This window comes from Galleria mellonella, unplaced genomic scaffold, assembly GCF_026898425.1.
Source record: "Galleria mellonella isolate WM207_F2 unplaced genomic scaffold, CSIRO_AGI_GalMel_v1 utg12924, whole genome shotgun sequence".
Lineage (NCBI taxonomy): Eukaryota > Metazoa > Arthropoda > Insecta > Lepidoptera > Pyralidae > Galleria > Galleria mellonella.
In genome coordinates, this window is record NW_026441988.1 from 4,376 (window position 1) to 26,214 (window position 21,839).

General features: G+C 30.8%; 2 protein-coding genes across 4 annotated transcripts; both read right to left on the reverse strand.

Moving 5' to 3' along the window:
- Positions 1 to 667: 667 nt before the first annotated feature.
- On the reverse strand, positions 668 to 3,658 carry LOC128202103 (uncharacterized). Of its 2 annotated transcripts, none has more exons than XM_052901210.1 (2): positions 3,382 to 3,658; positions 668 to 2,786 (listed from the first exon to the last, which is right to left on the reverse strand). In XM_052901210.1, exon 2 carries the CDS (start codon positions 2,752 to 2,754, stop codon positions 1,639 to 1,641), a length of 1,116 nt encoding a protein of 371 aa, XP_052757170.1. In that variant the 5' UTR covers positions 2,755 to 2,786; positions 3,382 to 3,658; the 3' UTR covers positions 668 to 1,638. The 2 variants fall into 2 exon arrangements, with proteins under 2 accessions (XP_052757170.1, XP_052757165.1); XM_052901205.1 differs by lacking the exon at positions 3,382 to 3,658 and adding an exon at positions 3,030 to 3,364 and having other exon boundaries at positions 669 to 2,786.
- Positions 3,659 to 10,877: 7,219 nt separating this feature from the next.
- Positions 10,878 to 13,935, reverse strand: LOC113522554 (uncharacterized). Of its 2 annotated transcripts, none has more exons than XM_026908279.3 (2): positions 13,769 to 13,935; positions 10,878 to 12,207 (listed from the first exon to the last, which is right to left on the reverse strand). In XM_026908279.3, exon 2 carries the CDS (start codon positions 12,197 to 12,199, stop codon positions 10,985 to 10,987), a length of 1,215 nt encoding a protein of 404 aa, XP_026764080.2. In that variant the 5' UTR covers positions 12,200 to 12,207; positions 13,769 to 13,935; the 3' UTR covers positions 10,878 to 10,984. The 2 variants fall into 2 exon arrangements, with proteins under 2 accessions (XP_026764080.2, XP_031769781.2); XM_031913921.2 differs by having other exon boundaries at positions 13,765 to 13,935.
- Between the last annotated feature and the right edge of the window lie 7,904 nt (positions 13,936 to 21,839).

Consider the following 21,839-nt stretch of genomic DNA (forward strand, 5'->3'; position numbering starts at 1 on the left):
TGAAAAAATGGAATCTGCGCTAACGGGATACGCTAGCGGAGCACCAGTGAAGGGTAATTGATGAAAATGAAAACAGGCCAGTTAGCCCATCATGATGCATTCATCAGGAATTAACCATGACAGTTTCCAGGGGGAACCGCGAGGAGGTCGACCTGGTTGGGTATATTGCTAGCAATAGGATTCTTAGTCTCCATTACTAACAATCCCTGTCCCCCCAGTAGAACATATTGGACGTCTCGAACTACATTGTACACTGTACAAAGTCAACGAAAGAAACAAGTAAAGTGGATCATATTAAGATAGATGTTAACATTCGATTCAGGATGAGCTATGAAACCGATAAAATTGCTATTATTAGGACTCTAATAAATATTAGTACAGCTTTCAAGTTCTGCAGTGTTGCTAGATTGGACATTTTTTCCGCAATTTTGTGTAAACGCGTTTATGTGTGCGAAATTTTAGTGTAATCAAATTCTTGTAGAATTTTTCGGAGAAAAGTGAAATGGGCTTGGAGAAATTTAGATAATTTATTTGACAGTTTTGGTATTTGTATTATACCGTATATAAATACAATAAAATATATCAATGAAGGTAACAAACAGAGGATTGCAATAAGAGAGGGAGGAAGAATCGTTTGCTTTGTGGTACATGACAAAATATAAAAATTGATACAAATTTTTTATTTGGAGAAAAAATATTAGACATTTGGGTAAAAATAAAAAATCACATCTGGCAATCTCGTAGTCATACCCAGTATCCGTCTGATTATTGTATATATTAGATTAGTAAATACCTGATGGCATTTTATTTTATAGCGAATCGAAAGCTAGATTGATTCCAGAGATGTCTTTTTTTTATTAATTTAAATTTTATTTTTTTTATTTATATTAAAATAGATAACTAGACTACTAAATATATCACATGAATTGGTATATGTTCAATAGATACAATAAATAAAAATTTACTATGTGTGCAGAAATATTAAAGTACGTAGTCGTATATGATTTAGATATCTACTTTATATTATAAGCACTTTATTCTCAATTTTGTGTATAATATAGTATATGTATAGTACTTTACACATTCCCAACGTTCCCTTCCTTTTTTCTTCAATCCTTTACTTTATACCGTAGGTGGCGGAAACCACCAACAAATGCATTCCCAAAGAGGGTTGACGTCAGGCAGGTGGCCAGTTGTAAAACTAAAAAACCAAATCTTTTTGTAATATGGATAAAATCATATTACGCCGACCCCAAATGGTTGGGATAAGGGTAGGAAGATGATGATGATGATAGTATATGTCATATATGTGTAAGTATATTTGTTATTTATATATATATATATTTATTCGTTTATATATGTAATTTTAGTATGTATGTATATCAATAATTACTAGTACCGCATTCGAGTATTCTGACAATTCCCTATGGTTGACTGGGAGAGAATGCTTTTAGCATTAAGTCCATCTTGTAAACATATTTCTACTAATGAATAAATAAATAAAAATATCTAAGTATGTAATTTATAGGAGCTTATTACATATTTAAGTATAACTTTTGACATAAGCGCTTAATTTTTAAACTTTCAGGTACCTCCAAGTAATTAATTATCTATCTATTTACTTGTTTTAGACCTAGACTATTTTACACAAGTGCTTCGAATACGAACAGGTATATCTGGATGATCAGAGAAGAGTCCATCGATTCCGGTTGCAAGATATGTTTCTATTTCACTTTTTAAGTCTCCAATAGCATTTTCGTCACTGTTAACACTTTGAAAATTAGCAGGAAGAAAAAAATTTTCTGCCCGAAAAGTATAGGGGTGCACTTTTAATCCAACGCTATGAGCGTCCTTCACAAAAGCAGTCGCTTTACCTAGTCTATTATTAGAATCTCTTGGAATAATATAACTTTTGTCCGGACCTACTGCATATGCATATTTAGCAACTTCTTTTAATCCTTCCAATGTTGCCATATCACCATAGGTTAGACCAGTTCCAAGCTCTCGTTGATCAAATGGTTGAGTAGATTTGTTATCGAACAATTGCAGCAGTCGTAAATCTGTGATATTTTTAAGCTCTTTAAGATTATTTACTTCAAAGGATTGTATGTAAATTGGTGCATTAGATCCAATATATCCATTTTGATGAAGCGTGTCTACTACTAATTGCTCCATGGGCAAACCCAGGCGTCGGAAGTGCGTGCTATGTTTAATTTCTGGGTAAATGCCAATAACACGTTTTTGCACATGTTGAAAGTTCTTGGCTAGGTCTATAATCTCTTGGAAGGTCATCACAGAAAATGAGTTATTCATTCTGGCATTGCCTGGTCTTATAGTCGGTATGCGTTCGATTGCGCGTAAAATTTTTATTTCCGATAAATTGAAATCTTCAGTGAACCAACCGGTTAATTCAATTCCGTCAACAGTTTTCTTTCGGCGACGGTCAGCAAACTCTGGATGTTGTGAGATATCTGTGGTTAATCCCAATTCGTTGTCGTGCCGAATTATTAAATATCCGTCCTTAGTCATCACGAGATCTGGTTCGATGTAGTCTGCACCCATTGTAAGTGCAAGGGTGTATGCGCCGAGAGTGTGTTCGGGAATATAACCGCTTGCCCCACGGTGTGCTATTACGAGCGGGCTGCACTCGGAAGTTTCTTTCTCAATGTCATTATCGGATAAGGTTACAGGCGTTGATGAGGAATTTACTCCAAATCCTAACAACAGTATCCCTAAGGATACCCGAAAATCCATTTTTATTGCCTGTTACCTAACAGGGATTTCACCTGTAAACCAGATAATTAGGTTGGTTGATAAGATTGAAACCTTATTGTACAAGTTATAAATTTAAATATATTAATTTAAAAATAAATTAATACTTAAAATGGTAAAATCGAAAATTAATAAGAGTTTTTGATACGTCTGCGTCTGTTTATTATATAATTATTAAAAAATGTGATCAGTCACGAAAATCACACATGTTTAATTATTTTTATAATTTGAGTAAAGCTATATAAATATAGACTCACAGTTGTTAATCTGATGATCTGAAACGTCTGTATACAACAATAGTAAATATAAGAATAATTGAGTTTTGAAGTAGTCTTAGCGACGACTCGCTTTTAACGAAACATATATGAAGACAAAATTGTTAAGACTGTATGTAGTTTTATTTGTAATTTGATGTTTACGACAAACCTATCTAGTTTGAAATAATATATATTTTTATAATATAGGCAGCAAACGAGAATGCGAGTTACCTGATGGTACTTAAGTGATTACCATCACTCATAGGATCCCGCAACATTAGAGAAATTGCAGGTATGTTGCCGATCTTTTGGGAAGGAATATGTTCTTTTCTTAAAGGTTTCAGTGTCGTACCTGTTCGGAAAGACTGCTGCTGGGAGTTGGCTCCATACTTTGCTTGTGTGTGGACGACCGCCATTCATCCATATGGTTGGGTTAATAAACTTTAGTTTGTGGCGGGTTGTACATGTTGAAAACTCCCCATGATACATGTGATAAAATACGCAAAGAGATGAGAAAGAGAGAATTAATAAAGAAAAAAGATGTGTATGACAATTTCGCCTCCTCTGCTACAGTACCTACCTAGGTGGTAATACAATATACAACCTAGGTATAGAGCAAGACAGGACTTCTTTGATTAGAAGGTAATATTGCTAGATGAAGTCTTTTATTTCTACCGAAATTTATATTTTTTCTTAAAATTGATACAATTTTCATCACTTTTACTTGAGTAACAAGTCACAAATATGTGTTGGTTTACAAAATGTTTTTTAATTGCCACGCCAACTAAACGAAAACTGTTGTCTATGCAAATTTCTTCAGGTTCCTGTTCAATTCCTATTGGTATAAACCAATAATTTTCTTTATTTTATTATGCTATTTACAAGTATTAAAATTATCAAAATAATTACCCTAATTATTCTACATCCATTTTACTTTTCTCATAATATTTTTGACATATATGGCTAAATAATAGCGGTTTCTTTTATTTATGTAGGTATAAATAGATATTAAATACCTACATGTGTCGTAATATTGTTAATCATAAATTCAAGGACATTTTACACTAGATACTAGTAAAATCTACTACATAATACATTTATTTGTTCATTATAGATATATTTAAAAAACACTGCTTGAGTTTAGTAGTATGTATGTTAAATACATTTTTCATTGCCTTGAATTGAACTCAATAAGAGATTGAAAGCGACGATTATTCGATTGACCGATCGTATTTCTAAAAATAATATATCCATCAGCGTAACGAATATTAGGCTGAATATGTACACAAACTTTTTTAAAATTATTACACCATATAAAAAAATGTGTCTGCTATACTATACGAGTATCATGCATAGAAACTATTAAGTCTATTCTAAAGTTAGATATTTAAAAATTTGTAATAATGTCTTATTTCTATGAGGAAAAAGCATAAAAACACTTCGAACTAACATTTCGGGAGCACAGATAGTTCCTATAATATAATTCACAATATTATTTTGTTCGTGAGTATACTAATACAATTAGATAACACTATATCTATAGTGTACCGACGTACACTTTGTTGTGTGATGGCGGATGCTGAAAATAAATCGGCGAAGTGGCGCGAGTGGAGTGATCTATATGGCCTGATCAATGATAACGTTGCCTAACGAAACAAATGATAAGTAGTCACATTAAAGGTGACATATGTTATAAAATCGTCATATTATCTAGATATCTATCTATAAAGGATAACAATATAGATTAAGAATAGGATCTTCGGATAAAATATCGATGAGGGGATTTTATAAAGAAAACTACAACGGCGACTCCATTCATCTACAATGTTTGTTTACGTCACTACTCTGTATTTGCCAATTTTCATGAGCATTAATTTAGATCATTTCAGTGTAAACAATGAAAACGTGAGGTATTTACGGAATCGAACTTAATTAAGGCAGTAAAAAAAAGAAAAGAAAATTCGTCAAGTAAACACTGATAGCTGTAGACTTGTTAAATTTCCACATCGAATTTTAATATCGAGTGTCACGTTTATCACAACGGTAATAGTTGACAAATATCTCCGATTTCCCTAATCCACTAGGGATTTAATTTTTTTTTAAATGACGTATTCGTTCTATTTTATTGGGATTTGAAATATTCTAAATTACGAAAAAGTTATGTACCTTACGCTACGACCTGTATGTGTACTCAATTTTAATTTAAGTAGTAAATAGAGTACTTACTCCTGCATAATTTATGACTCTAAAAATAGGAAAAAGATCTTGTTGAAGTATAGTTTATTGTGAACTTTATATAGCAACCCTAACTTTGTTTATGGTATTATAAAATAAAAAAAAAAAACTTCTTGTGTGTCAATGACAGAACTGAAAAAGGTTGTTTTTTTATTTCTCTTCTCCATCGTTAATAATCCATTTAGTTGACTTGTAATAACATATTTATTTGACGTGTAATAACAATAATAATCATAACAGGTTATGGCCCAGCCTGATTTTCCATTTATATGGTATTGTAATTATTCGTACAAAACTAGAACAATTTCCACAAGTCACAGCCGCCATTTTTTTTTTTCCGGTTGAAAGTTTTTTGTTCAGAACTTCTTGAGGTACTTGTCAATAATGTCTGTGCGATTAGATAAAATCACAGTGGACAAGTTGGAGGGTGAAGGTAATTGGATTTCATGGAAATTCGATATCAACTTACAAATAACCCTACATGGAGTTGAGGACCATGTGACCGGTGTAGCGCAACAACCAAAAGATGGAGAAGAACCAAAGTCTTTCAAATTATACCATGAAAAGGAATCAATTGCAAGGTATTTAATAGGTTCAACAGTAGGCAGAGAGCCGAAACAGCACATTTTAACCTGCAAAAGTGCGAAAGAAATGTGGGATACTCTTCATGCTGTGTATGAACAGAAAAATGAAAGAAGACTGGATCTTTTGTACTGCGAGCTATTTACGTATAAAAAGTTACCAGAGGACAGTATAGCTACGCATGTCTCTAAGTTACAAAGACTGTATACTCAATTAAACTTAGAATTGAAAAATGAAGGCAGTACTTTGCCTCAGTCCTTACTTTTAAACAGAATACTGAATACATTGCCTGTTAACTATCTTGAGTTCAAAAATGCATGGGAATCTGTCCCTGCATCGGATAGAAATGTAACCACATTAATGGAACGTCTTCGCTTACATGAGCAAAGATTGAATGAAAGCAAACCTGAAAGTGAAGTCGCTCTAGTTGCAAAGACTGAAAAGCGTATATATAATAAAGGTCCAGTTTGTAATTATTGTAAAAGAAAAGGACATATCAAAAAACATTGTTTTAAATTTAAAAATAAACAAAAATCTGATTCTACAAATGGACATGCTTTTGTTGCACATAGTACCGTGATAACTAAAGAGGACTGGATAATAGATTCTGGTGCGTCACACCATATTACTTCACATAGAGAGTATTTTGCTTCATATGAACAATTTGATAACCCAATTCCAGTTTATCTCGGAGATGGTAGTCAAATGATGGCTGTAGGATTTGGCATCATAGACATAAAAATGTTGGTTAATGGAAAATGGGAGAAAGGTCATTTAAAAGATGCTTGGTTTGTTCCTACCTGTAAACAGAATTTATTCTCTTCAGGGTCAGCTTTAAAAAATAATTTAATTGAAATAGGTGATAAAAATAAAAGAATATTTAAAAATGGCAATAACATAAAAGCAGTTGCAATAAGAAATAAGGGAAATATGTACAGATTGGAGATGAGGGTGATATTACCTGAAAATTATTGTATGCTTAGTAGTCATACGGCAGACTTAAATATCTGGCATGAACGCCTATGTCACCAGAATATTAGACATGTTGAAAAATTCTTAAAACTGAATAATATTCCATTCCAGCCAGCAGAAAAAATTGTTTGCGATGGGTGCATGTTTGGTAAAATGTCTCGCTTGCCTTTTCATACAAGAAATATCAGAGCACAGGTACCAGGACAAATTATTCATGCTGATGTCTGTGGCCCCATTGCTGAAGTATCTGTTGGAGGTAGTAGATATTGTATTGCATTCAAAGACGATTACTCCAAATACAGAAAAGTATATTTTATAAAAGAAAAGACAGCAGTTTCAGAAGTAACAAAGAACTTTATTTTGGAAGCTAAGACAATAGGTCATACAATAAAAGAATTAATAACTGATGGAGGTAAAGAATTTATAAACAAGGAAATGCAAGCCATATTGTCATCATTTGGAATTAATCATCGCATGACCATTCCATATAGCCCACAGCAGAATGGAGCTGCGGAGCGTGAAAACAGAATATTAATGGAAGCAGCTCGGAGTATGCTACATGCAAATAATTTTGATAAGCAGCTATGGGCAGAAGCTGTTAACACTGCTGCATATGTTCTGAATAGGACTGGTCCAACAGGTGTTGATGACTCATCTACACCATACAGTTTATGGTTTGGCAAAAAAGCTGATATAAGTCATCTGAAGATATTTGGCACAAAATGTTTTATTCATGTACCTGACCAAAAGCGCAGAAAGCTAGATAAAAAGGCAATAAAGGGAAACTTAGTTGGATATTGTGGAGACAAAGATGGGTATAGAATATGGACAGAGGACAGAAAGATAGTTTTATCTAGAGATGTTAAATTCCTACCAGAACAAGTATGTGTTGATATTTTTAAACAGGATTTAACAGAGCAGCAGTCTAAACATCAGAAGGAATCTTCGAAAAATCATGATTTTGTGATATCCTTAATTCCTGATGCTGATGAAGTCAACAGCAGCAAAGTTCAGAAAGTGACAAGAGGACATGCATCATCGTCTATGGCCCCAAGGGCTGTCACCGCTGATCCAGCTCAAGCATGTGACCAGGTTCCAAGTTCAGGTAAAGATTTTATACATAATTCATGTGATAGTGATCCTGTGTTCTTAGACTGTGATAATTTATCAGAAAGTGAAAGTGAGTCAGTGATAAATGTGGATCCATTGTGTAGTGGTAACAGTAATGGAAATGTCGAAAGTGAAAATTCTCAACGATATCCATTGCGTAATAGAAAGATAAAGGAGTTTCCAGACTATCATGTGTATATGTGCATGGAATCTGATGATGAATGTTTACATTTTGATGATTTTGATAATTTACCAGCTTGTTGGAAAGATGCTATTAATGCTGAACTTTCATCATTGGATATTAATAATACTTGGTCTATTGTAGATTTACCAAAGGGTGTAACCCCTATAGATAGCAAATGGGTATTTAAAATAAAGAAAGACAGTGACAACAATATTGTCAAATATAAGGCTAGGTTAGTTGCACGTGGGTATAATCAAAGATTTGGTATTGATTATCATGATACATATTCACCAGTTGTTCGTTCTAGTGCACTTAGAATTCTTTTTCTTTGGCAATTCAGTTTGATTGGTTTATAGACCATTGGGATGTTGTTACTGCTTTTCTTCATGGAACATTAAATGAAGATGTTTTTATGTATATGCCAAAGGGCTTGTTAATTGATAAAGGTAAAAATGATAATGTGCCTAAGGTATGCAAACTAAACAAAGCTATGTATGGACTGAAGCAGGCAGCCTCAAGTTGGAATAAAGAGTTGCATAATGCTTTGATTAATATTGGTTTTAAGCAGTCTGTTCATGAACCATGTATTTATATTCTCAAACAAGATAACCTTTATTTAATTTTAGCAATTTATGTGGATGACATTTTTGCATTTGGTAATAATCAAAAGAAAAAGCATGATATATTTTCTCTACTAGATAGTAAATTTAAATTAAAGAATTTAGGTCCCATAGAACATGCCCTAAGTTTGAGAATAAGAAGAGTAGGTTCAGAATTAATTGTTGATCAGAAAAGGTATATAGAAAATATATTAAGTGTGTATGGAATGCAAGATTGCAAACCTGTAAATTCACCAATTCTACCAGGTTTGAGGATGAGTAAAAGTGACACCGTTGATCCAAAAATTCCATATCAAAATTTAATTGGAAGCTTGATGTATATTGCTCTAAATACCAGACCAGACATATTACATGCAGTTTGTGTATTATCTCAATATAATAATTGTTATACAAAAGAACATTTTGTACAGGTAAAAAGGATTGTAAGGTATCTGAAAGGTACAATTAATTATTGTTTAGTATATAAGAAGTCAAAGAACTTCAGTTTATATGGATATGTTGATGCCGATTGGGCAAATTCAGAAGACAGGAGATCATATTCCGGATTAGTGTTTAAACTTGGTGATAATCTTATTGCCTTTGAAAGTAAAAAGCAAACTTGTGTTTCATTATCATCAACTGAAGCGGAATATGTTGCCCTGGCTCAGGGTGCCAAGGAGGCTATTTTCTTAAAGAATATTATTAAAGAACTATATGTAGAGATGATAGATAAACCTATTATTTTGTATAATGACAACCAGTCATGTCATAAGATAGCTGCTAACAAGGTAAATAGTAATAGGACTAAGCACATAGACATTAAATTTCATTTTATTAGAGAAGCAGTTGAGAGTAACAAAATAGAGATTAAGTATTTGTCTACTCAGTGTATGGTGGCTGATATGTTCACCAAGCCTCTGAGTTCTGTAAAAATAAGTAATTTTATGAAAGATATTTCACTGTATCAGAAATTATAAGTTTATTTTTTGTATTGTGCTGTTTGTGCTTATGGTATTTTTTTTTATGTTTGAAACAAAGTTTGGTTTGAGGGGTAGTGTTGAAGTATAGTTTATTGTGAACTTTATATAGCAACCCTAACTTTGTTTATGGTATTATAAAATAAAAAAAAAAAACTTCTTGTGTGTCAATGACAGAACTGAAAAAGGTTGTTTTTTTATTTCTCTTCTCCATCGTTAATAATCCATTTAGTTGACTTGTAATAACATATTTATTTGACGTGTAATAACAATAATAATCATAACAGATCTAATATAAAGATTTAATATCTAAGAAAAATAGGAAGAGTAATTATAAAGTTTCTATTTTGGCGCTTTACGTACCAAATCTTAAAATACACCTTAAACCATGCTTTAGCCGTACAGATTTACCTATTTAAATATTTTTAAATAAAAAAATTATGAGTTAGTCTGTCACTCATTTGGAACTTCATTAGATTTCTGAGATTAGGTAATTGCGGATATCCTTTTTAAATTTTATCACGTAGCGAAACTCGGAGTATAGCCTTCTTCGTAATTTGCATATAGATACTTCAAGATTCCTCATGTAATTAGTAGTAAGTCTATATTTCAGTTTCGTAAATCATCATTATTAACCGATTTTTCTCTTGAAATTTAAAGATATATTTGAATGCAATAGTTTGGCAGATTATAGAAAAATCTAGGAAGTATTGATTTGCCCATTATATTTTCTGATATAATAACTAAAACGTTATGTAATAATCTACATCACACATATAGGTACTAATTAATATTGGAAATATACCTATCTGGCGTAGTGCCAGCCAGAATTCGATTGTTTACTTACAAAGACGAAAATTCTACACACTTACAAAGACGAAAATTCTAAAACAGTAGCAGTAATTAATATTTCGAATGTAGAATATGAAATATTAGATAATACTCATAATAATAATTCATTTATATAACAGAAACATATCCCTTTATATGATTGTTGTTTGTTCACATGTATTTAATATAAGTAAGAAACTAATAGATCGAAACATAATTGAACTAAAAATATTTTCTTCATATTATCGTAAGTTGCAGATTATATAATGTAAATAAACACTAAGAAGAAATATTTAAAATTTTCATACAAACTGGAAATCATGAATTTCTTAAGGGCTAAATTGAAGGAAATAATTAGTATAATAATAATAAATAAGTATATTATGTTTGTTGTTTATAGATTAAACAAAATAGAAATAAATGCTTATACAAGAATAGAAGAGACAATTACCACTACTACTAAAACTAGAAAATGTAGCTACAAAATATAAAGAAAACAGAAATCGATAATACTGAATTCAAAGCTACTAATTTACTGACTGAGTTCGGCTTGAATTGACATACCGGTTCCTCAATTACACATTTTGTTCGTATATTAGCAGGTACATCAGGCTGATCAGCAAAGAAACCATCTATTCCAGTATTTAAAAATGCCTCTAATTCACTCCTAAAGTTACCGATAGCATGTGGAGATGTGTCATTACTTTGAAACTCAGCAGGAAGATAGTAGTTTTCGGATCGAAAAGTATATGGATGTACTTTTAGTCCAGCTGCATGTGCATTTGTTACAAAATCAGTGGGAATACCTAGATTATTAAGAGAAGTACGCGGTATTATATAATTTTTCTCAGGACCTACAGCGTGTGCATACGTTGCTACATCTTTTAATCCCTGGATTGTTGCCATTTGCCCATAGGTGAGGTTAGTACCGAGTTCCCTTTGATCCACAGGCTGAGATAGATGCGATCCATATAACTGTATTAAACGTAGCTCAGTTATATTCTTCAATTCTTTTAAGTTGCTTATTTCAAATGATTGTATGTATATAGGAGCATTGGGTCCTGTATAGCCATTATTATGTAACAGATCAACCAATGGTCTTTCCATAGCTAATCCAAGGCGACGAAAGTGAGTACTGTGTTTAATTTCCGGATATATACCTACTTCACGACAATAAATACCTTGCATGCTTTTAGCAAGATCTATAATTTCTTGGAAAGTAGGAACATCAAAAGATTTGTCCATTCTAACATTACCAGGTCTTATATTAGGTATGCGTTCTATTGCACGCAATGTCTTTAATTCTGCCAATGTGAAGTCTTCAGTGAACCAGCCGGTTATTTGTACACCGTCAACAATTTGACTGCGATAACGCGATTCGAACTCGGGATGTTCCGATACGTCTGTGGTAAGGCCCAATTCGTTGTCATGTCGAGCGATCAGATGTCCATCTTTTGTCATAACGATATCAGGTTCTATGTAGTCGGCGCCCATAGTAACTGCGAGAGCATAGGCTCCGAGAGTATGTTCAGGGACATAACCACTGGCACCACGATGGGCTATTATTAATGGCTTACAAATATCCGCCGTCGATATTTTAGGTTCTTTATTTGTTTGTACTGCGGATAGTGAAACAAAGATAATAGCGAGATATTGCCATGTATATGCACGTTTCAGCATTTTGTTTCCTGTAAGAAAAAAAAAAATAAATAAAAATAGTCATCTTCATAACATCCCTTTATTGCTTAAATAGAGTCTCTTTTAATAATAGAATATGGTATTCTATTATTACTAATTGCTAGGTATACCTCATTGGTCTGGTGGCTTATTAAGTTTTAATTTCAAGTTCTCTTATATCGGTGTACCTATTAGTACTTTGTCTTGCCCCTGGTACATGGTTTGGGGATAAAAAGGATAGTTAAACATTGTATTTACACTTTCCATCACATAGAATTATAATATTTACATTTAATAATAAAATGACTAATATGCAACTTTCAGTTTTAAAGTATAACTTGCAAAACGATTAAAGCTTCCTACGAAGGTTTCCCCAATGAGTATATTATGGGATTCTTTAAAAAGGGTGTATTAAGGTTTCTTCAGGGTTGGCAACGCGCAAGTGACTCCCCTAGTATTGCAGGCGTTCATAGGTTGCAATGGCCGTTTACTATCAAACGGGCTGTAAGTTTGTTAGCTATCTTCGTGGTATAAAAAGAAATTAAAAACTTTCGTAACACAGGATTAAGATAGATAGATTGATACTACCACAATAGATATAACTAATTCTCTCGGATAGGTAGAAACCCTATAAAAATTATAAATAACTTAAATTATCCATTATGAGTTAGTTTTACGTATACTCAGACATTTGTTAACTGGTTTCTATACCAAAAAATCTATGCTGCAAGAAATATAGACAAATTTATATATACATTATAAAAACTATTGTGTTTAGAAATTTAACATTTTCACATGGGTTAAAAACAATGAAAGACAGTATGTTCAAGGAATTTTAAAGCCAAGAGATCTAATAATTTCCATGGGTAAGAAGACGCGAACGCGTTATTTCGAGTTATAATTAACTACTTTATTGTAATCACGAAATTATACGTGTAAATTATACAATATAAAATATAATAATAATGACATATGTAGATGTAAATATAAAAGTAGCCGAGTAAAATACATAAATGAATCGTATACAAATAAGTAGTGTTTATATAAACAGAAAGTTTTCTTGATAAATCAAAGCTTGATTTTCAAATTAGCGATTGCCATCTATTTGTTTTTCAATCATTAAAAGTAATCAACACAGATAATATTATCTAACACATGTAATATTTAAATTAGAGTCGTAAATCGGATACTTACCATAAAAAAAATATTATTTCATGAAAGTGAATAAGGCGTTTTTTAATTTTAATTATTATTAATTAATACTATGTATCTTTTTATAATCACGATAAGTCCTATACACTTCGGTTGTGGAGATTCTACACCAAACATTTATGATCACTAAAATCAGTGTAGCCCTTTTTAAATTATTTTTTTTCTATGTGATGCAGATTATTTAATGACATATTATTTTTTAAGGTAAAAAAAAATATAATATTGTAATGATGAAAAAAAGAATAACAATAATATTCAATATTAAAGAAACAAATTAATCGTTCTTATTAGGTATTTGTTCAGTTGATATTCGAGAGCTCTACAGTTAAGAGTTTTATATAATATGAATTACACACTTACGTAAATGTACAGTAAAATGCTCCTGATGTGAACACTGAGTGTATCACGTAAACACTTATTTCTTTTTACAAATTATTACTTATTTCACTATCTACCTATTATTAAAACAGTCTGTTTCTTTCAATGTTTATTGCAGTATTATAAGTGACAAAGTACGTACAGTTGTGAAAAAAAAGGCTACACTTAAAGTGTAGCCTTTTTATATATATAGAATATAAGTAAAGAATTATCCTTATCTCTTTCCAATTTTTCACTAATTACCTAATTTTATATCTGACTACATATATCGCCGTGTCATTGATCTGCATCGGTAGCATAGGTTGGTATACTAATTTCATCATATGTGAAAAATCCTGTAATTTCGTGGATATACTTACCTTTATCTATTTATACATTTTAATATCATCACTTGTCTATTTATCTGTACTGTATTAAGATATATAATATAGTTCGAAATAATATTTCTGGGTTAATGAACTAGGTATATCATAATGACTTAGTTCATTGCTTGATATAGGTAAAATATTATCATATTGATTTTATAAATACGAGTATATCCATGTATCATTTATGTCTAATACTCACATTTAATGTATAATTAATGTCCTATAATTTATTTGACAGTTTTCAAAAGAATTGAAAAAGAACAAAAGAAGAATGAATCTGTACAAGAAATATTATTGTTTCCATATTAGGTAGGTAACAATAATTTATAGCACTTGATTTAATACTTAACCAGCGACTCGTATTTGTTTGATATAAGTAGTCAATTACATAGCCTTTGTTGTTATTATAGTAATTAGATAACGTATAATTACAAAAACAAGAAGTTAAACAAAAAGTGAACATGTTTTTTCATACCTATTATTTTTATACCAAAATTCTAAATACACAATCTCGTATTTCCACCTTAAAAATAATAGTTGCTTTATACAAACTTCATCTCCCTATGATTTTTCAAAAATTGATTAAATATCTCTTAGTTTTCTACTAAAAATTTTATTAAAAATATGGACTTTTAAAGAAAGAGTTTCTCAGTCTGCCTATAGTTTTTACTAATATACTAATTGTGAATTGGTTTTAGGGATGTATTTCTAAATAAAAAAAAAAAAAAATTGTAAATATCTACTTATTTGTTCGAAAATTAAGACAAAACAAATTTATCGATTTTAAATTACTTATCCGATACATTTTAATTGACTTTAATTGTTATCACTTTTTTACATAATGATACCTAGATATATATTATCACCTGTCATAAAACATTAACATATAAGTCTTTTAGGTTTTCGTAATAAATACGTCTCTAAACAAAACCGTATTGTTTGGTCATTATAATGATAACAGTTTAATTTAAGATAAGGGCCTGGATATTAGAATGGAATAGAAAATATTTATTGCCAGAAAAACACATAATTATAACGGAACATACAGTAATATTACATATAGGAAGTATCTCATATTAGGCAAAAGGAACTGGCTCAGCTGATACTGTAAGTGTCCCAATGTAATATGTACAGCTGCGATGCGCTGGTTTTCAGTCAGTCCCTCTCTTAAGAAAATACAACAAAAATACAAACGGGTATAACTGCAATTGCATGTTACAATTAAGCTCTTTGTGTTGATACAATTCCATACAATCAGAATGTAATATTATGTAATATTATGTAACATCAAAAAAGTCTAAGCAACACATACTATTTTAAATTATTATATTATTTCTTACCAAGTAGGTAATACCTATGTAAACTTTTTTGATCTAGAGGACATACTGGCTGGTTGTAAAAAAAAATTGAGTATCATTTGCTTTTTTTCACAAATTTAAAAGCAAATGTATTTGTACGAATTTTATAACGTTTTCTTTGCTTATTAAAATTTAGTATTCTGTATCAATTTTATAATTTAAACAATAATTTGAAAAAAGTTTTAAACAAATTTGGATTTTGAGACATTTTGTGAATATTTTAATATTTATAATAAATAATAATCGAAACTCTTATTGTAGATTTCAGTTTGCACTTGGCTGACGTTATCATGTTAGTGCTTTATTGTTTCTATTTAATTATTATTATCATTGTTTTCACTCATATTCAACTTGCGACATCATCACAGTCGCACGTGTTTTGTACATGGTTTAGTCACGGCGTACTTGTCTATCAATATGCTAATTGTCGTAAATCGCATATACGTGATGTATAAAAAAGTTATACATATCACTTAGCATTCTGTTAGTATTAACGCAGCTACATTTTAATTATTTTCAAATCATAATTTATGTTTGCAATTACAAGATCCTAAGATCTCAGTCCAAATCTGCGTCACTTCTAACAAAAAAGTTAGAATAAAATGTATGCAACCAGTTCACTGAAATTCTGATTTCGTACAATATGATGTTTTTTGTAATATCTATCGATATTTTGGACAGAGCCATGTTATATGTATAAATAATTGTACAACTACGTTATAAATATTAATTTATTATTGTGTTAATACACATTTTCCAGAGTAAAACTCGTCAGATTTGTTTAACAACAACTTTTCATGTCCTCTGAGCAAAGAAGCAAATGTTAATATTTTTTAAATGTACCAATTACCGTCTTGAGATCCTCGGAGTCGAGCGTAGTCTGTATGTACTGTCATAGCTGTGCCATCATGATAAATTTTTTTAGGCAATTTAGAACGACAAACAAGCTGACGACCCACCTGATGAAAAGTGGTAACAGTCGACTATAGAAATGGACAGTAGCATGGACATAACAGAGTATATTGTGTCGCCCATTATACCCTTCATGCATTGCTATTCCTGAGCACTAATACATATAACTATATATAAGTTATACCTCTGTACCCTTTAATTTAATTATCATATCTCCTATTCTTCTAACTGAAACAGCCATGCAAATACAACTGATTCAAGACAGAAAAATGAATGGGACATAGGTTTAGGGATGTACTTTTTGTACACATTTTTAAATTTATCAATATGTTATGTATATTCTTACTAATACTATAATGTATGTGAAAATGAGTTTGGTTGTTTGATACTCCTTATTGTCATAATGACTTAACCAATTATTATGAAATTTGGTATAAAAACAAATACGAGATGGACATAAGACACTTTTGAATCCGATTATTGGACATATTTCAGTCACACGAACGATGTCGCGGGTAAAGCTAATAATTAAAATGGTTTTTTTCTTTAATAAAATTTTCTTATAAATGCCCTGCACAGCTTTTTTTCCAAAGATTTCATAGTTGCCATGGTTTACGTATCATTTTATTCTATATAGTACCTAAATACTATAAATATAGGTATTTCTGTTATTGGCTATGAAAATATTAGATATCAATGATTAGTATCAAATAATTTGCAATGTATGATACTGTTATCTTAATACAATCTTTATAATGTATGTAAAAAAATTAAACAAGCATATTTATATTTAAATATCTATCATAACAATTACAAAGGTAAATACTTAAGTGCTTACGTAATATGATATTTAGTTTCCCCACGCAAACATTTTATAAGTATGACATATTTAATAATTATATAAATAATTAATATAAATAGGCAGTGAATTTACAGGGTACAGAGGAATAACATTTTAGTCTTTAGGAACGGCAGCGCATAGGAGGTACTCGTATCATGGACGAAACAGTATACTCTGTTATGTCCATGGTACTGCTTATGTACTATAGGCGACGGTTACCACTTTCTCTCAGGTGGGCCGTCAGCTTGTTTGCCATTCTAAGTTGCATTAAAAATATTTTAGCTTTATGGTAGTTACCGTGTTGTCCACGCTTGATTCAAATAGGCAAAATTTATATCGTACTTAGTTATACTGCTACTTCTATTTTTTTTTTAATATTTAGTCTCTATTTTGTTACTATTTTAATAAGGCAAAGTCATTTAAATAAAAAGGGGAAAATGAAAAAAAAACAAACTCAAATTCTTTTTCGGATATAATTAATAGAGGCGGTAAGAGTATGAAAAAATTTATTGTTTAAATAAAAAAAAACATTTAGTGGTATATTTCTTCTTAAAATGTATCTACATTGTTCATATACCTATCTACTTATAAACATATTATATATTTTATTACACGGAAATCCTGAATAGACAACTGAACGAATACAAATAAAAATTAATTACATATATATTATATTGTTTAACATTTATGATGTTATATAGTTATACCTACAAGAAAATTCAATTGACACCATAGGGTAATAAAAACTATATTACAATAGATAAGCGAGTGAATCTGCGGGCACTTGCTAGTTGCAAAATAAAAGCTTTTATTAAAAACAAACGTCTCCCTCGAGACTCTACACAACCCCTTGTGTTGACATAAGGATTTCGGCTGTAGGGTTGTCACGTACACTGCACCTAATTTATATTAACGGTTACCATATTATTATATTTCAACATTATACAAAAATATTTTAAATGGCTAATTGAACATTCTAATCTTTATCATAAACTACATTTATACCTACTTACAGCTTTTCTATTATTAATGTTATATGCAAGTTTGACAGATAAATGGATATTTATTATTAAATCACGATTCTAAGATACATTTAAAAAAGCTAAGTACAGACATAGTTTGGCCATTTTCTACTACTTACTTTTTAAAAAAATGGAAACACTATATTTTATTTCTACAACTAACTAGATTGCTTTACTTTGACTTACATGTTTTTTTAGGTTCAAGTTCATCGACGTTACGATAATCAATAATTAACTAAACGGGTTTTATATTGCAACAGTTGTTTATACAGGGAACATCGTAAATACTGTTCATCTCTGTAACGTAACAATTGGTTACAAAATTGAGTGTTTTTAACGAATTGAATGAGTGATGACTCATTCGATACTGGTCTTTTCAAAAATACACTTGTAAGGCATTGTTTTCCAGGCTCGAAGGCTATTATAAAAAATTAAGGCCTAAACTTTTTCTATTACTGACTGCTTTTAATTTATTACCTATTTATTGGCACTACTTGTGCTCTCATTCAATGTTTGTTACTTCGGTTTTATTTTTAGAACTGTAACTTATGTATAATGAATGCAAAAAGGATAATATTTTACAAAAAGATTATGAAAATAACATATTTTATGAATGTAATGTAGGCATTTAATTACAATAAAATATCTAACAAAGTATATATAAGTATGAGTTTTTTGAACCCACCTATATCTCATACCCAATGAGATAACTATTTTTATTAATTCCAAATCATGTTATATCAAAATTTATACTTACTTTTTAGAATTAAATACCTTATTTATCATATACGTAATATAAAAATATGACGACAAAGAAAGTAGGCAATAATCACTAAGTTTAGCGGGAAGCGAATGGATCAGCCATCTTTGTTATAAGTAGATGTGATTCTATAGTGATTGGTTAAACGAAATTTGAACATAGTCGCGGAGCTCGGTTAGGAGGATAACAGTCCAATTAACAGTTGGAATTGATGTTTAGGTGGTGCTGAGAATAAAATTTATTGTATCGGCCGTTTGGAAAAGTAAACAGCTCAAAAGTTAGTGAATTAAGGCCTTAATGTATTAAATATGCTGTCTAATAATAACCTATCTACCTAAATAAATATGCTATCAGAGATAAAAACAATCGAGAATGTCTTATATTACGTTTACTACAATCAGAATCTATATATTTTACTACAGTAATAAAATATATTTAGTTTGTTTTTACTTATAATTGCTATTAGTCCCTGATTACCTCATATAAATATAAGTCATCAGCGTTAACCTTTAATCAATGTTAATATAAGAAATTTATAGATAAGTGCATATGAAAAACTAATATGTATATAAATTAGACAGTACCATCCCTATAAGAGACCGATTACGTGTCCCTTGCGGGATGCGTTTGTTTTTTCCACTATAACCTAGGGCAGCATGGCGGCGGCACGGTGCTAACGCTCTAATCCCACTAGATCGAATTAATAAACTTCCTCGTTAATCATTATCGTAAGCTACGAATACAGAATTAGACACTGATTACAGAGGGTGAATGGATAAGTCGACTTTATTACGTGTAAAGATTTACAGCCGAATAAACAAGTTTATTATTTTTTAAACGGATTTCAGGATTAAGGAATGTTTAATATCAATGCGAACCTTTTTTATTAGTTTTTGGATGAAAACAAACATACTTTTATGAAGCTGGAATTTAATAAAACATATGATAACTATTTTATTGATCTGCATCTAAATAGACTTCATTATGATTTAGCATTACACTAAAGTTAAGTTATTTTAAAATCCTACTATGAGTAATATTAAAAATGCGAGAGTTTATAGAAATATGTTTAGATGTTTATATGTTTGTTATTTATTTATACTTAAACGACTGAATAGATTAGAATGAAATTTAATGCATGGGTATATACTGATGCATGCGGGGGAAACCGCGAAAACGGATAATATTTATTATTTAGTACTAGATAATTGCTTAACTACTATTTTTGTAAAGGCAGTGTCTTCTACTTTCAATAATTTCTAAGTCACTTTTAATTTTCACTTAATGGTTTTATAAAAGTACATATTTTGCATATAATAATATAAAGATTTTTATTTTTATCTTATATTTATTTTTATTTATTTGATAATGCAGACGTTGTTAGACTTCGGTAAGAATGCGACAGCGTGAGCTTTTAACTAATATTTTTTTAGGATTTTACAAAATTTCTCACATTTAATTTGTTTCATTTGTGTAATAATGTTTTATTTAGAACCTAACACTCCCCAGAGAGTAACTTGCTCCCTCTTCACCCTACGCACGTTGCGGTCGGATTGTAACATTGTTCCCATAAGTACATTAGATGATAACATCCTCTTAACGAACCCTTTTCGGAAATGGCATAATGTAATTAAGTATTAAATTATTAAATAAGATAGATATTGTAGTGGGTAATGAAATATACGACAAATGTAATTAAATTTAAAAAACGATTGCTGGCTAAATTAAGAGTCAACAGAATCGAGAGTCATGAAAGGGTCATTGTCATTCGGGCTTCTTAGTTTACCTCATAAAGGTCCTGTTAGTGTGTGTGAGTGTTGACAGTAAGATAAAATAATATAACACGAACCATTTTATTATTATTAGGTATAACATATTTTAGAGTATATACGAAGCATAGGATCTGTAATCTGAACTTTTTTGGATGCAATTTAATGATAGATACCTACTAAGTTAGAGATGTGACTTTTCTTATTAAGGTTTTTATTATGAGTTCTACGATTATGAGTTATATATATTTAAATGAGTTTATTATCTATTTTTAATTATTATCATCATGTAAGTATTTAAAAATCAGACTAATGCTACGGAAATGGTAAACGCTATATAAATCAGCTCAGAGTTGGAAAGTTCGTTGCCTATGAAAACGTTGAGGTTGAGGTATAATATACATATAATTGTGGTATCAATAAGTAAAATATGTAAATGCAAAACCACAAAATAAACATAATACAAGGATCGCGGTAATTAGGGGAGACCGAGGAGAATTGAACCAAAGGTGGGTTAAAACAATATAAATTTCTCGGAATCTAAAAGCACTAGCAAGTTGGCAATTTTGCTAATTTTCTCTTCCCGCCACCCGCTCGGGCGCTCAGTATTCGTCCATGCGCCATGATCGACGCTTACGCCGCTACTAAATGTCAGGTGAAAAAATTAGTAAAAGTAAGTTTTCATCATAATAATATCTTCATCTAAATTTTTATTAATTAACTGTTTTAGCCTAAGTGTATTATGTTATTTGCCAGCTTATGAATCTAAGATTTAAACTATAATAAAGATTTTGCATGACTGTGCAGTGTAACAAAGTTATGTCCGCTCAAACCTAATGGCAGCCGACTTCTGTACCCTAAGAGGGTTGAAACAGCCTGTTTCAACTCACCTCGTTTGCATTTTGTTATGCATTGGTATTTTATTTTAAGTAGATTTTTTATTTGTAACGGTATGCTTTGAGCTTAGCTTAGGTTTTAGGATGCAGAACGAATACAAACGGAAGACTGACCGAGGTATGGCAA

Excerpts from the sequence above, each read along its gene's own strand:
- LOC128202103 (XM_052901210.1), bottom strand. The coding sequence starts at position 2,754 with ATGGATTTTCGGGTATCCTTAGGGATACTGTTGTTAGGATTTGGAGTA.
- LOC113522554 (XM_026908279.3), bottom strand. The coding sequence starts at position 12,199 with ATGCTGAAACGTGCATATACATGGCAATATCTCGCTATTATCTTTGTT.